At 55.0% G+C, this 15293-nt stretch overlaps 1 protein-coding gene across 2 annotated transcripts in view; it reads right to left on the minus strand.

Annotated features, from left to right (window-relative positions):
• The window catches only part of OTOF (otoferlin), a 202241-nt gene that overhangs the window by 103075 nt on the left and 83873 nt on the right, over nucleotides 1-15293 (minus strand). For both annotated transcript variants that reach the window (XM_054024575.1, XM_054024576.1), the window contains exon 4: nucleotides 6902-7001. In XM_054024575.1, the coding sequence (XP_053880550.1) occupies nucleotides 6902-7001 (100 nt within the window). The remainder of the gene's footprint in view (nucleotides 1-6901; nucleotides 7002-15293) is intronic.

Genomic DNA, 15293 nt, shown 5'->3' on the forward strand with positions numbered 1-15293 from the left:
GTTAATCTTTAAGGTGCCACCGGACTCCTCATTGTTTTTGTGGATACAGACTAACACAGCTACGCCCTGATACTTGACATCTTCCGTAGAGGCCTCCAATCTGGATCTGAAGACATCAAGCACTAGAGACTCTCCGACTTCCCTTGGTAGTTTGTTCCAATAGCTAATAACCCTCCCTGTTAAAAATGTGTGCGGCAGTGCTCATTGGAATTTGTCTGGCTTTAACTTCCGGCCGCTGTTTTTTTTTGTTCGTCTTTCTGCACCAGACTGAAGGATCCTTTAGTACCTGGTATTTCTTCTCCAGGGAGGTCCTTTTATATAGGCTTAGCAGAATTCAATTTTTTTTAAACAATTTCCATGGATAATATTGATGTTTATTTTTAAGCATTAAAATCGTTTTTAGTGATTTAAATTTTCACAGTTGTGCAAAATGATGGGTTTTAAAGCATTTTTCCTCTATTTTTATCAATTTAAGTTTTCACTGTTGCAGGAAATTAGAGGGGGGCAGACAATGTGGGAGATCAGACATGAATCATTTAATGACAGGAGACACTGAGCTTCAAAAAGTGAAAACTTTACAACCGTTAAAAGATAAACAGTTAAACATCACAGGTCAAATCATACCAAGTAAATATCCTCCGATCAAACTAACAAGTCCTCAAGCAGCATTTTTTTTACGTTGCCTACCTGCCAGTGTCGAGTACCCTGGATGGAAATATTTCCCCCTGGGTGGGTGCGGGGATGGTGAAATCGACATTATCGACATTTCCTAATAAAAATCGAATGCTTCCCAACCTACTTACACACTGTGCTCAAGTCGCCTCTCCATCTTCCTTTTGGTAAATTAAATAGATCGAGCTCTTTACGTCTCTCACCGCAAGGTGTCTTCTCCAGCCCTCGACGCATTCTTTTGGCTCTTTCCTGTCCCCTCTCCAATTTTTCCACAGCCATTTTAAGGACTGGACACCCAAGCGGGATGCAGTATTCAGCGGCGGCTCCAGGCACCAGCGCTCCAAGCGCGTGCCCGGGGCAGCAAGCCGCAGAGGGCACCCTGCCAGTCCCTGTGAGGGTGGCATTCAGGCAGCCTTCGGTGGCATGCCTGCAGGAGGTCCGCCGGTCCCGCAGATTCGGCGGCAATTTGGCGGCGGATATGCCGAAGCTGCGGGACTGGTGGACCTCCCGCAGGCATGCTGCCCAATCCGCGGGACCGGGGACCTCCTGCAGGCATGCCCGATGTGACGAACTGGGACTGTTCTTGCTGGGGTGTGTGAATGCTGACAGGCGAGTGTGGCTAGGATGGTCTGCATCGGGGGATGGGAGTTGGCCCGAGGGAACATACCTGAGCTTGTAACATGAGAACCCAGGAGGGGGTTGGAGGTCAGGTGACTCTGGGGCCCGTGAAACTGAACAAAGGCTGTGGGAGGGGTGGCTGAAGGAGAGTGTGGGAAGCAGGCTGGAGAGATGGCTGGGAGGCAGGGATGGCTCTGACCCCCCCCAAGGGGGGTGGGCTGGCATGCCCTGGGACCCCAAGCTGGACCTAACTGAGGGGGGCCCTGTTGTCTGTGCCTGCAAGACCTGTCTTGGACTGTATTCCTGTCATCCAAATAAACCTTCTGCTTTACTGGCTGGCTGAGAGTCATGGTGAATCGCAGGAAGCCGGGGGTGCAGGGCCCTGAGTCCCCCAATACTCTGTGACAACTGGTGGCAGCGGCGGGATCTACTGCACCCCGTGGACGGCGCTTCCTGCAGTAAGTGACTGGGGAGCAGTAAAACGAAGGGGGATTGACGGGGACCAGGCCGGCTGAAGAGTGGGAGAGAGACGGTTATTACCCCTGGGAGTGTGTGACCAGCGAGAAGGACTTTTGCAGTAACAGGGTCCCCCGGGGGATCGCAGCGAGTGGTCCCAGGGGCGGAGGAGTCTGCAGCTCGACCCTGGCAAAGAGGTGGTGACCTCGAGAAGGGCTGGCACACTAGGGGTCCCCCTGGGAACTGTGGGGAGCTGTGAGCACACAGGCCGGTGAGTGGCCAGCAGGAAGATGTATGCCAAGCGGCTTAAGAGCGACCTGGTGGAGCTGTGCAAGCAGAGGGGGCTGTGCATTGGGAGGCTCACCAAAGAACAGCTCATTGCCCGGCTGGAGGAGGAAGATCGCGCGAATGAACTGATCCCTGTGTCTCAGGGAAGCAGCCTGGCAAATGCAGCGCAGGCACCAGTGTCTGTCCCAGCTGGGAGTGGTCAGCCGGCTACTGAGGGCTTCCCGAGACCCCTCCTTCCTATGCCTAGGGGAAGGGTGGGGAGGAGCCCAGCAAATACCGAAGGCGCCGTGGCCCCCCCGGCCAGCAGGGGACCCTCCCGGCGAAGCCCGCCGGCCAGCAGAGGATCCTCCCGGCGACGTTCGGCATCCGTGGAGCGGAATTGGCTGGAATGGGAGAAAGAGCTAAAACTGAGAGAGCTGGAGGATCGTGAACAACAGAGACAGCATGAACGGGAGGAGAAAGAGAGACAGAGACAGGAGAATGAGAGACAGCGTCAGCATGAAGAGAGACAGAGACAGGAGAATGAGAGACAGCGTCAGCATGACCTGGAACTGGCGAGATTGAAGGGCAGCGAACCCCCGGCTGCGGTGAGTGAGGGGGGACCCGGGACTGCACGGAGCTTTGATAAGTGCATCATGGCCCCATACAAGGAGGGGGAGGACATGGATGACTTCCTGGAGGCCTTTGAGACGGCCTGCGAGCTGCACCGGGTTGATCCCGCGGACAGACTCCGGGTCCTTACCCCCTTACTGGACCCCAAAGCCGTGGCATTGTACCGCCAACTGGGAGAGGCAGAGAAAGGGGACTACGAACTATTCAAAAAGGCCCTGCTACGTGAGTTTGGGCTGACTCCTGAGATGTACCGGGAAAGGTTCCGGAGTCAAGATAAAACCCCTGAGATCTCATATCTGCAACTAGCCGTCCGCATGGAAGGATACGCCAGCAAGTGGGCTGATGGGGCCCAGACGAAGGAGGACCTGATTAAACTGCTGGTACTGGAGCAACTGTATGAGCGGTGCCCATCCGACCTGAGGCTGTGGTTGGTGGACAGAAAGCCAGAGAACCCGCGACACGCCGGGCAGCTGGCTGATGAGTTTGTAAAGAGCCGGTCAGGGGGTGGCAGGGAGGAGCCCCAAAGGAACAGGCCCGCCGCGATGCAGAGAGAGAGTCACCCTGGGACCTCCCAAAGGGGGAATATGGGGAATCCCCTCCCACGGGGAATGCCCAGCGTCAGGGACAACCGACCGGCTCGAGGGGACCCACAGGACATGAGTTGCTATTACTGCGGCCGAAGAGGCCACGTTCGGGCCCAGTGCCCCAAGCTCAAGGACAGACTGAGCAGACCGAACCCGCATAGGGTTAACTTGGTAGAGGCCCAGACGGACGAGGGGCAGGCTTCTCACGCAAGAGGGGCTGGCAGCTTATCAACTGCTCAAGAGAGAGAAGGGCCCCAGGCCAGCTCCTCTAGGGGGCTGGATGCCCCAGACTCAGGGTTTTTGGTTTATACGGTGGGCGCGGGGCTGTCCCTCCGGAGAGAGTACCTTGTTCCCCTGGAGGTGGATGGGAGGAAGGTCAATGGATACTGGGATACGGGCGCAGAGGTGACGCTGGCCCGGCCTGAGGTGGTGGCCCCAGATCAGGTGGTGCCCAACTCCTACCTGACCCTGACGGGGGTGGGCGGAACACCAGTCAAAGTGCCCGTGGCAAGGGTACACCTGAAGTGGGGGGCCAAGGAGGGCCCCAAGGATGTGGGGGTACACCCGTATTTGCCCACTGAGGTATTGATGGGGGGGGACCTGGAGAACTGGCCAAGCAACCCCCAAAAGGCACTGGTTGTGACCCGCAGTCAGAGCCGGCGAGGGGCCCTGCGCTCTGGTCTTGGGGGAGGTGCCTTGCCTGAGGCGCAGGACCCTAACCTGGTGGGGAGGGAACGCCCAGGGACACGGCTCAGGGAGGCTGCAGCTTCAGACCCAGCGGGCGAGAAAGAGCAGGTGGCCATCCCTGTCCCAGCTGCTGAGTTCCAGGCCGAGTTGCAGAGAGATCCCTCCTTGCGGAAGATAAGGGACCTGGCCGACCTCAATGCGGTACAGACCATGGGACGAGGTGGCCGGAAAAGGTTCCTGTGGGAGAAGGGGTTCCTGTACCGAGAATGGGCTCCCCCAGGGAAAATGGAGTCGGGGGGATCAGGAGGCAGCTGGTGGTACCCCAGAAGTATCGCCGCCAGCTGCTGTGCCGGGCCCATGACATTCCCCTCTCAGGGCACCAGGGAACCTGGCGTACCCAGCAGAGGCTGCTACGGAGCTTTTACTGGCCTGGGGTCTTTGTTACTGTCCGACAGTACTGCGGATCCTGTGACCCCTGTCAGAGGGGGAGGAAGGCCTGGGACAAGGGGAAAACAGCTTTAGGACCCTTGCCCAGCATAGAGGAGCCTTTCCGGAGGGTGGCCAAGGTTAAAAGGGCGGCTCTGAACCAAGAGAGCCCAAAGCACAGACCTCCAGACTGGAGCGCTGGGAGAAGACCCCAGCCCAGTTGGAACCCCAGGGGTATTGGGGTGGGAAAAGGGCACAGGCCGCATAAACCTTCCCACATGCAAACTGCGAGTGCCATCAAGCACCCCCGACCTAAGGGGGGGCGTGAAATTGAAGGGGCCTGGTGTAATTCCCACCAAGGAACTGGAGGGATGCGGGGGCATCCATGGGAACGGGGGTAGGTTCGAACTTCCCCAGGTCACTGGCTAAAGTGACCCTGCTCAGTTCGGTCTCGAAGGGGGGAGAGATGTGACGAACTGGGACTGTTCTTGCTGGGGTGTGTGAATGCTGACAGGCGAGTGTGGCTAGGATGGTCTGCATCGGGGGATGGGAGTTGGCCCGAGGGAACATACCTGAGCTTGTAACATGAGAACCCAGGAGGGGGTTGGAGGTCAGGTGACTCCGGGGCCCGTGAAACTGAACAAAGGCTGTGGGAGGGGTGGCTGAAGGAGAGTGTGGGAAGCAGGCTGGAGAGATGGCTGGGAGGCAGGGATGGCTCTGACCCCCCCCAAGGGGGGTGGGCTGGCATGCCCTGGGACCCCAAGCTGGACCTAACTGAGGGGGGCCCTGTTGTCTGTGCCTGCAAGACCTGTCTTGGACTGTATTCCTGTCATCCAAATAAACCTTCTGCTTTACTGGCTGGCTGAGAGTCATGGTGAATCGCAGGAAGCCGGGGGTGCAGGGCCCTGAGTCCCCCAATACTCTGTGACACCCCCGAAGGCAGCCTGCCTGCCTGCCGTGCTTGGGGCGGCAAAAAAGCTAGAGCCACCCCTGGCAGTATTCCAGCATCGCTCTCACCCTTGCCGCACACAGAGGTGAAATCACCTTCCTAGTCTCCTAGTCCTCATGTTTGCTAGCAGCTGGCACACCGGAAGCACTTTCCCCCTATGTTTTTAAATTTATCTGGAAATTATGTACACCTGTTTTTCAAAATGCCAGCCTTTCTGCATGGAACTAATTCCGAATGTGATGGGCGGTGTGTATAAGAGGCCTGGGGAGGCTAAGCCTCCCCCCAAAAGGCTGGCCATGCAGGAGGGCAAATGCCGCGGATGTGGCACAGGTCACCTCCCTTTGGAGGCGCGTCAGCTTGCCGCCTTTGGAGTGCCGGAAGCGAAGCTCCCTAGAAGTGGGGGGCCACTGGTGCCCAGACTGTGACCCAGTCCACGCTCTGCCCTGAGGCCCCGCCCCCTCTCTGCTTCCTCCCCCAAGGCCCTGCCCTTGCTCCGCCTCTTCCCCCTAAGCCCCCATGACCACCACACAGAGGAGTGGGCGGGTGGATGGCCGGGCCTTGGGGGAAGAGGTGGAGAGGAGCGAGTGGCAGAGGGGTGAGGTGGAGAAGAGTGGGAGGGGTCTCGGGGGAAGAGGCAGAGTTGGGGCGGGGCCATAGTCCACGTGCCAGTGGGTCCCCCCGCACTTCTAGGGAGCTGCCAGCACTCGTGTGTAAGCCTCCCCAAATGGAAGACTCCCGTGCCACCGATGCAGAAGTCGCTTAACTTCAAAGCGTGTCATGTAGCCTCATCCCAGCAGGGAACAGCTGTTGATTCAGTTTGACAAATGTATTTTAATAGTGCCAGGTTAAAAACACAAGGGCTGACCCAAAGGCAGTAGGAGTTTTTCCCACTGACTTCAGTGGGCTTTGGATCAGGCCCTAAGTCATTAAAACATGGTTTTCATACCTACATGGTATGGACCAGTGGGAAGTTTCATCATTGCTGAGGGCACACGGTCGACTGTAGAGCTGGGACAGAGTAGGGTCTACACGTCCTTATTCCCAGGCTTCTAGTCTGTCAGCAATGGTGTGCTCTGCTCTGCTCTGCTTCTTTCTGGTAGCATGGTGCGCCAATGTGCATTTGACAGGCCACATTAGCTCCCTGCAGACCTATTCTGCCATGCCCTGTGGCAACGTCGAGCTCAGGGCTCTGACAAAGCCACGGGACCAGGTTTTACGCATTGTCTGAAAGTACCTCAGAATGGGGTATGTCTGCACTTCAAGCTGGGGTGTAATTCCTCTCGGTTTTCATCTTGCTACCATGATCAGCGCTAGCACAGATGTGTCTCCTCAAGCTGGGAATCCCACTGCCAGCTCAAGGTGCAGACACACATCCAATGTTTCATACCTCTTGATCCTGGATGAGCCTTCACGAGAAATCAACAAGGATTGACGGGGAAAGGCTGCCACGGTTTGGAGATTCTGGTGCGTGGGTGGACACTAGAGGGCGACAGTCTCACGTGCACTCACGGAGCTCTGCCATTCCCCCCAGCAGGGGGCAGTGGTGCCTCCAGCGCACATTGCTGGAGGACAGAAAGGCAGAAAGCGGCCGCTGTTGTGTGTCACCTACCCGAATGGCGGAGTTATTGTCGTCTATTAAAGTGTCCGTCACCTCCAGCTGGCCTTCCTCCACCACCTTCTGCAGCACCATCCGGAACGTGCCGATGAGTCTAGGAAACAAATAGGAGAAGGCGTGAGGAACCACAGGCTGGCCCTAGAGAGAGGCGGTGAATCCCCGCCAGCCCAACGCGGCCATCGAAGGGAAGGGAACTCCCCTGCCCAGCTGCCATGGGAGCTGGGGGGAGGGGCGGTGTCTTTATCATCAGAGGCTTCACTTCCATTGCCACCTTGGTATATATTTGCTGAGCTCCGGGGGAGACTTTCAAAAGGTGGAGAGCCCAGCATGCTCCCTGCCGCCGGTGCTGTCCCCAGCCTGGCGCCCATGGCTGGGACACCCCATTACAGACACAAGCAGAAGGCACAGGGTGCTGGAAACCTCCCTGAAATTACCCAGGAAGGCAGGAGCTTGGAGGAAGCACGGCCTAGCGGCTAGCGCAGGGTCCGAGGAGTTAGGGAACTGCCAGGAAAAATCAGCCTTGTGAAGGGTTAAAATCCATGTGCATTTTATATAACAACCTGGTATATGGATTGTGCCAGCTCTTTTCCAGACCCAAAGTCCAGAGTATGGTCAAGAGACCAGAGGTCTAGCAAATAGTGATCAGCTAAAAGCAAGCTGGGGTAAACAAATAATCCTGTTTTGCTAAAATAAAACTAGTCAGCAAATTGCCAGGGGTTGGAGCTAAGAACTAAATAATTGTGTCTTAGTCAAAGTTGCAGATTGAACAAAGAATCCCTGTTCCTATTGTGTTCGTTTCTTCTGTAGGGAGACATTCTTCCCACAGATCCAACCTTGAGTTTATGAAAAGTTGGCACATGTCAATATAAAATATGGCATCCTCCCACCTCCCCTGCCCAGGGACCAATGCCTGCCTGAAGACACAGAGGAGACAATCTTTATTGCCATATACTTTCACTGTTTCTTTGTGTAGTAAGAGGAGGCCCTGAGATATAAACCTTGGTATCAGAGGCCCAGTGTGAGGCCTAAGGCCTGAACTAAAGTAATGGTCATGACTTCGCTAACATAAAGCAAAGTGAAGCTGTGAGCCAGAGGCAGGCCCTGCTCACAGAAGCCGGCGAGGAAAGGGCTGATGCTGCAAGAAGAGACATACCTAACAGGTACTGGACACCAGATATCAGAACACACACTATACCGGAACATTCCACAGATAACATGGAACAGGCCGACCCATCCCAATGACAGGGGCAAAAGGGTAAAATGATGGATAGAGTTGTTTTGATCGAACCAACATGTACAAGGTGAGAGGCGGCACCTTACTGCGTAGAAGGGATGTACCTTGCTGCGTGGAGGGGTTGCACCTCAATACGTCAGGAGTGATGTATAACTTGTTTGTACCTGTGTATAAAAATGTATCCCTGGGGTGGTGTCTTTGTCCGGCCGAGGGGGCAGTGGAAAGTCCGGCCACTGACTGAGCTGAGTCCATTGCCAAGAGGCACTTTCTCGTAGTATGCCCGGTAGACTAAGTAATCTAAGGGGAACTGCAATTGTGTCAGGGTCGCAATAAACCTGGCCGAGGTGCCTTCGTACCTTACTAGACTCTGTGGTTCTTGGGGGTTCTCGTCGGGTTTGCTGTGTCAGCTATCTGCAGAGCTGGGACAGCACACAGAGGGAACACAGGCACGCAGCCGAGTGATATCAACATAGGAAAAGCAGAGCACCACACCGGTAGCATCTGACACTTTGTTTTAACCCCCAGGAATTTATCTGCTGGACAACCAGAGGAGCTACCCATTCCTATGGACCCCAAATCAGAATTCGACATATCTATTTTATACTAATAACATTTTATCAAAGTATTAATTAAATGTTAATTTGCTAACTTGAGACCATGGGCGGAGACATTATGTAACCTGTTAACCATTGGCTAACGTGCTATCTTGTCTTGCTGCAAAACCTATCCTGGCGTGTGGAACTGCCTACCCCGTCACTTTCCCCCGCCCAGGGAAAATCTATATATTCCATTGTAATCAATTGATTGACATGCGGGCAGGGAATTGGACTCGATGACCTCTCGAGGTCCCTTCCAGTCCTAGAATCTATGAATCTATGACAGTGTCTCTGAGCCTAATTAGCCAGGTGACACTCCGCCAGCGTTGTGTGTAATAAACTCCTATGCTTGACCTCTACATGGTGTGGATTTATGTCCTTCACCCTGGATTGGTCACCAGGGCTGGGGAGAGATGGGACCCGCTGGGACCGTTTTCCATCTCTCATTCCTATAGGCCCGTAGGAAACGTACTGGTGTATCTGAGCGCCATCTAGTGGCTGAGCTCACAGAACGGCTCCAACTCCCGCTAGCGAAGGGAGCTCAAGCCGGAGCGGAGGCCTGAGGACCACGGCTCTCAGCCCAGCTCCCAGGTGCGTCATCTCGCTCCTCCTTTCCTCTGCGGTCGGCATCACGGGGGTTCGCTGCAGCGTGCGGACGGGCTTGGACAGTCAACGCGCCCCCTGGAGTCAGTGGCCGCGGTGCAGAATTACACCCCGGCGGTCAGATGCTGTGGCAAACCGGCCCCTCGTCCTGCAGCGAGGCCCCTCGGCTCTGCACTTTGCCAGCGCAGCAGCATGGGACTCCGGCATCATTGGCAAGTAAATTAACCCCCGGCCATGTCTGTCAGATGACATGGGGAAACGAATACAACGCTCAGCGTCAAATCCCCCTGCGCTGTCTCGGCAGGAGTGGCAGAAGGTCCCTAAAAGTATGTGTGGGGCCACTGGTGCCCAAACTGTCCTCCCGTCCCCTCTTCTCCCTAAGCCCCTCCCCTCACTCTGCCCCTGGCCCCTACGCCCTGCTCCCATGCCACCTCTTCCCCTCTAGACCCCGCCCCCTGCTTGCTCCTCTCTGCCCCTTCCCCCGTCGCTTGCCCTCACGTAAAAAGGGGGAAGGCCCAGTGCTCCCGCTTTTAAAAGTGGGCCAGCCACGGTGCCCTCACACTCCCCGCTCCGGTGCCCCTGTATCGGCATCGGTTCCGTTTATTTGATGCTGCTCCGTTTGATGCTGTTGCTTCCAGCTTTGCGTTTTTGACCACCTACTCACCCCCCGCGGGCCGCACAAAGAGCCCACGCGGGCCGCATGCGGCCCCTGGGCCACAGGTTGTGCAGGCCTGCGCTACGCTCTCCCTTGCTCTCAGCTCGGCTCTGCAGAGCGGATAAAGACCCTCCTGCTATCCCAGAGCTACAGACAATGTATTTGGAGGGCTTGTCAGAAATAATTGCACAGAGCTCGGCTAGCTGGGGCCGGTGAGAACACTGCCATTAATTACAATCTCTTCCTTGTGAGCCTCGGGGCATCGTTCAGTAGCAGGGCAATGATCTGTCACCATTGTTTCACAGAGGAAGGAGAACAGCTCATTGGGCTTCAGATTGGTCCCCACACTGGCTAGCTAATGTATTTACCTGGTCCCCTGCACCATAGTATCTGAGCACCTGACAGTCTCCACTGTATTTATCCTCACGGCACCCTTGTGAGGCACAGTGGGGCTGTTACCCCGCTGTCCAGATGGGAAACTAAGGCAGAGAGAGACTAAGGTTATGTCGACACTGCAAAAAAAGAAAAATCCCCGGCGGCAGTGAATCAGGGTCTACAGACTCAGGCTAGCGCTACGGCGCTAAAACCAGCAGTGTGGGTGTTCCCATGCGGGCTGGAGCTCAGGCCCTGAGCTCCACCCTCCTCGCTGGGCACATCGCACAGCTGTTTTAGCACCGTAGTGCAGGACTGTAGACCTGGGCTCTCCGACTCGCTGTCGCGGGGGGGTTTCGCAGCGGAGACAGACCCTGCATGTCTTGGCTGTGGTCGCTCAGGGAACGTCCAGCAGAGCATGGAACGGAGCCTGAGTCAACCCAACTCCCAAACCAGCGGGCCCTTCGTCCTTCCCATCACCAGCCCCGCTCGGCTCTGCAATGAGACACTGCTTCTGCCCAACTCTCAGATCATCCATCACTTGCCCCTCAGGCCATGTCTACACGACACCCCTCCATGCAGCCGCCCCAGTCATTATATCGCTCCTGCGCGTCTACGCTTCGCTCCTTGTATCGGCGTGGACGTCCTCACCAGGAGCGCTCGCTGTGCTGTCAGCATGGGGCATTGTGGGATGGCTCCCAGAGGCCAGTGTCTGCACTGCGTTGACCTAACTACATCACCGGTGACGCTACACTGCTCGGGAGGCGGAGTTATTAAGTCGCCGCAGTGGGGCAGTTACATCAGCGGGAGCCAAATTTAAGTGTAGACATGTCCATAGTCAGGTGGACGTAAGCTGCCCTGTAGTGTAGAGTAAACCAGACCTCAGTGACTTCGGATCCAGGCTCATCTGGGACCTTCTGCCGATCTCTTCCAACCCCTTTGCTATTACCTCTGCACGCACATCCGTGGAAACACCATAGTTTGCCTAAGGGTTTGGAGACGGGCTGCTCTTCGCACCAGTCGCTGTGGTCCTGTGTGAACACATTCACGTAGCCAGGTCGGAGCAGGAGAAGCCTTTATGGGCTAGTCTCACATTTTTAAAAGTTTCAGTTATCCAATCAGAGAATAGAAATAATACCACGTGACCAATCGCAGGTCACTAATTGAACTGTTCATGAGCATTGAAGATGGTGGAGATGGTTTGACCAAACCACCTGACAAAATTTGCTTGTTTGGCCAGCACCATCCAGCCATAGCAACGGGGAGATCCTGCATGAGCCCTTGTCTCATAACCCAGGAGATGCCCCAGACCATCCATCCCTCCAGCCTGGTGACATGCCTAGTAGCTGATGCTTTAGAAGAAGGCAAGCCCACCTGTCCAATTGACCAATGCTGTCCATTTGGTGGGAGACTCTTCCTCTATCGGAGAGGTCTACTAGTGTCATGTCCAAGGGACCCTTTGCCGCTTCGCCCCCAAGATTCCATGTCGAGTGAGCTCAGAGATACCAGCGTTCAGCTGTTGTGTATTCATTTAAGATGCCATGTCGCCCATTAAATATGAATTGCGTGTGTACTTCATTCCACTGTGTATGCACTGAATAATGCATAGCCCACCTTAAACAGGGACCTGGATCTTCTTTCAAGTGTACTTGTCATGAAAAAGACGCTGTGTCGGTCTATATTTCCCCCAATGGTCAAAGAATTGGTAATACTGTTTGTAATGCTGGAGTCTTGCTAAAAGCTTGAAAAGATTGCCTCAATAAAATGCATTTATTTGTTTAAAATATGTGGTTTGTTATTGTAGGGTTGCTCATGCGGGTAGAGCTCTGCAAACAGGTTTTTTTCCTTTATGCATCCGAAGAAGTGGGCTGTAGTCCACGAAAGCTTATGCTCTAATAAATTTGTTAGTCTCTAAGGTGCCACAAGTACTCCTGTTCTTCTTTTTTCCTAGGGTTACTCAACCTGAGCCGGGCGTTGCAGACAGGTGTGTTTACGTAGGGCTGCTCACCTGTGCCGGGCATTGCAGACAGGTGTGTTTATGTAGGGCTGCTCACCTGCGCCGGGCGTTGCAGACAGGTGTGTTTCTGTAGGGCTGCTCACCTGAGCCGGGCGTTGCAGACAGGTTTTATTGCTCACTCAGATCTGCAGACAGGCAGGTGAATTTATGTAGGGTTGCTCAGGGAGCCATGCTGCTGGACCATGACATTCTTTTTTTAGTTTTTAGGGGATGTGGGGAGGGGAAAAAGCCGAGAGGTTTGTTCTCAAAAAGCAGCTTTAGAAGATCACACAGACATCGTCAGGTTTGGGTCAGTCTATAAGGCAACCTACATCTCCCCCTCTTACTTCTGTTGTGTCTTTTTAACCTGTCTGCTGCTAGCACGCCTGTGTCGCTAGCCTCCTGGGAACGCTTGGCACCTCAAGAGACCCATGGTAAGACTGGTGACCACTTAGAGTGACCAGACAGGAAGTGTGAAAAATCGGGACGTGGGTGGGGGGTAATAGGATCCTATATAAGAAAAGGACCCAAAAATCGGGACTCTCCCTATAAAATCGGGACATCTGATCACCCTATGACCACTACAACAATGCCGTTATGGAAAATCAGACCCCAGGGAGCTTTGGCTCGAGGGTTAAACTTTGCCAGAGTGGGAACCCTCACTTAACGGGGAGGCGGTCACGCGGATACCTCCCTCCCCATTCGTGATCATGTGACGCCTCTGCACCAGCTGCAGAAGGATATGAGGGGAGGGTTCAACGGGATGAGGAGCTGGACACCAGAAGAATGATCCAGCACCATGTGACCTGCCAACCCTTTGCAGAGTACCGACAAGCGTCCCACCGGCTGCAGCCTGGAATCCATTGCTTTACGGCTTGTCTATAAGGACAGGTAGCTTAAGGTGTGCATTTAAACCGATACAACTAAACTGGTACACACTCCCATGTGGACAGTCTTATTTCAGTTTAAGATCGGTGTAATATTAACACTCCTGGGTGCAGCATCCAACAGTGGGGATCCAACTCCTGGGATCTCGACGTATGAGACTCGACTGCTTGAGCCACCACCAGAGGGGGCAGAGTGCCACACCACGTGGGCATGGCATACAGTGGCTTTTTCGGTTTAACTGAAGTTGATTGAGAACAGATTTACACTTGACTGAAATAAGACTCTTAAACTGAACTAAGAGTGGCCACGCCGGGGTTGGAACCAGTTTAACTACATTGGTTTAGAAATCATGGTGGAATTTCCTGTGTAGACGAGGCCGAACGCGTTAGAAATTGCTAAAGAAAAATCCAGCTTCTACAAATGGACTTGATACTGGTCCTCAATCCACCCTACAATTCTGTACCCAGCATAAAGTGGGGCATGTAAATGAGAGGTTATCTACATGCGAACTACCCAGTTGTGCCCACCAATCCGGGAGCCAGCAGTCTAAATGCTTTGTGGGCAGAGTCCAGACGTTAGACATCGAAATGCTGTCATCATTTCCACTGGAAATTAATTGCACCGCCAGCTTAGTTGCAGGTGCAAAACGAAAGGCTGCCGTTTAGCCCAATGCATTTATATTTTTTGCCGAGTTGATGTTATTTCTTTAGGAATCAGGGCCAGCTCTGGCTTTTTTGCCGCCCCAGGCAAAAAAGCTGCCGGCTGCCCCCCCTCCCCCCCCCGGGGGGGGGGGGGGGGAGGGCGGCTGGAGCCCCGGGGGGAGGGCGTGGGGGGGGAGGGCGGCTGGAGCCCTGGGAGGAGGGCGGTGAGCCCCAGCGGGGGCTCCGCTCTCCCCCCGGCGGCCAGAGCGCAGGGGGCAGGGCGGCGAGAGGGCGGCGAGCCCCAGCCAGGGCTCGCTGCTTTCCCCCCGGCGGCCGGGGGGGAGGGCGGCCAGAGCGCCGGGGGGAGGGCGGCGAGCCCGGCCATGGCCCCACTCTGCCCGGGGGCCAGAGCGCCGCGCCGCCCCCCTCCAGGTGCCGCCCCAAGCACAAGCTTGGTGGGCTGGTGCCTGGAGCCGGCCCTGTTAGGAATGCCTTAGCTGGCAATAGAGCTTTTCGTTCAAGTGTCAATGAATAAGTCATTTAAGGGGCCCGTTCTTCTCACAGTAGGAAGCTACTGACATGGGCAATCCCGGCTGGTGTTAATGGTGACTACCGGAGATGATCCCCATGCAAGGAGTTGAAGTGACAGCCCTAAGGGAGTAAGAACACAATCTTGGAATAAATTCACACCCACCTAGGACTTCACGGTTGTCACTGGGCTGCACTCCACAGACCCTGGGAACTTCATGGCAGCAGTGGGGACAGAACTCAGATGCTCCTACCCCAGAAACCCAATCCCCTGCCACTCGAAGAGACTCTCCATTAGCTGTTAGCGCTATAGTGCCTATGACACACATAGTTCCGATGCCTTCCTTTAGATGGCAGTGGTAGCACACGAACATTATGCCTACGCATTACAGTAATGAAGCACTTTTCATCTGAGGAATGTAAAGCTCTTTAACAAGCATCTCGGGTAAGTAATATTAACCCCACTGACAAATGGGGAAACTGAGGCATGGAGTAAGGTCACGTCACTTGTCCAGTGTGACACATGGAGATAGTAACAAAGCTGGGAAGAGAAGCCAGGAATCCTGACTCTTGTCCCTCTGGTCTCGGGGAATGGGGGGGCCATCTGATGGAATCCACCACTGCTCAGCACAGCCAACAAGCGTAACTGACAGGGGTCAGGTCAACAGTGCAGAGAATCGGACACCTCTGCTGATGACCGGGAGCGACGTTAACCATCCCGCCAGGCACAGGTACGTGCCCTGCGCTCCAGCAGCCCACAGAACACGCCAGACCAAAACCCTGGAACGCAGCAAGGCAAACTCTACACAGAGCCAACACACCCCCAGAGTGATCTCCATGGAAACGGGTCAGTGGTGAAGGCCTGGATCTGAA

The sequence above is a fragment of the Malaclemys terrapin genome, chromosome 3 (genome assembly GCF_027887155.1).
Source record: "Malaclemys terrapin pileata isolate rMalTer1 chromosome 3, rMalTer1.hap1, whole genome shotgun sequence".
NCBI lineage: Eukaryota > Metazoa > Chordata > Testudines > Emydidae > Malaclemys > Malaclemys terrapin.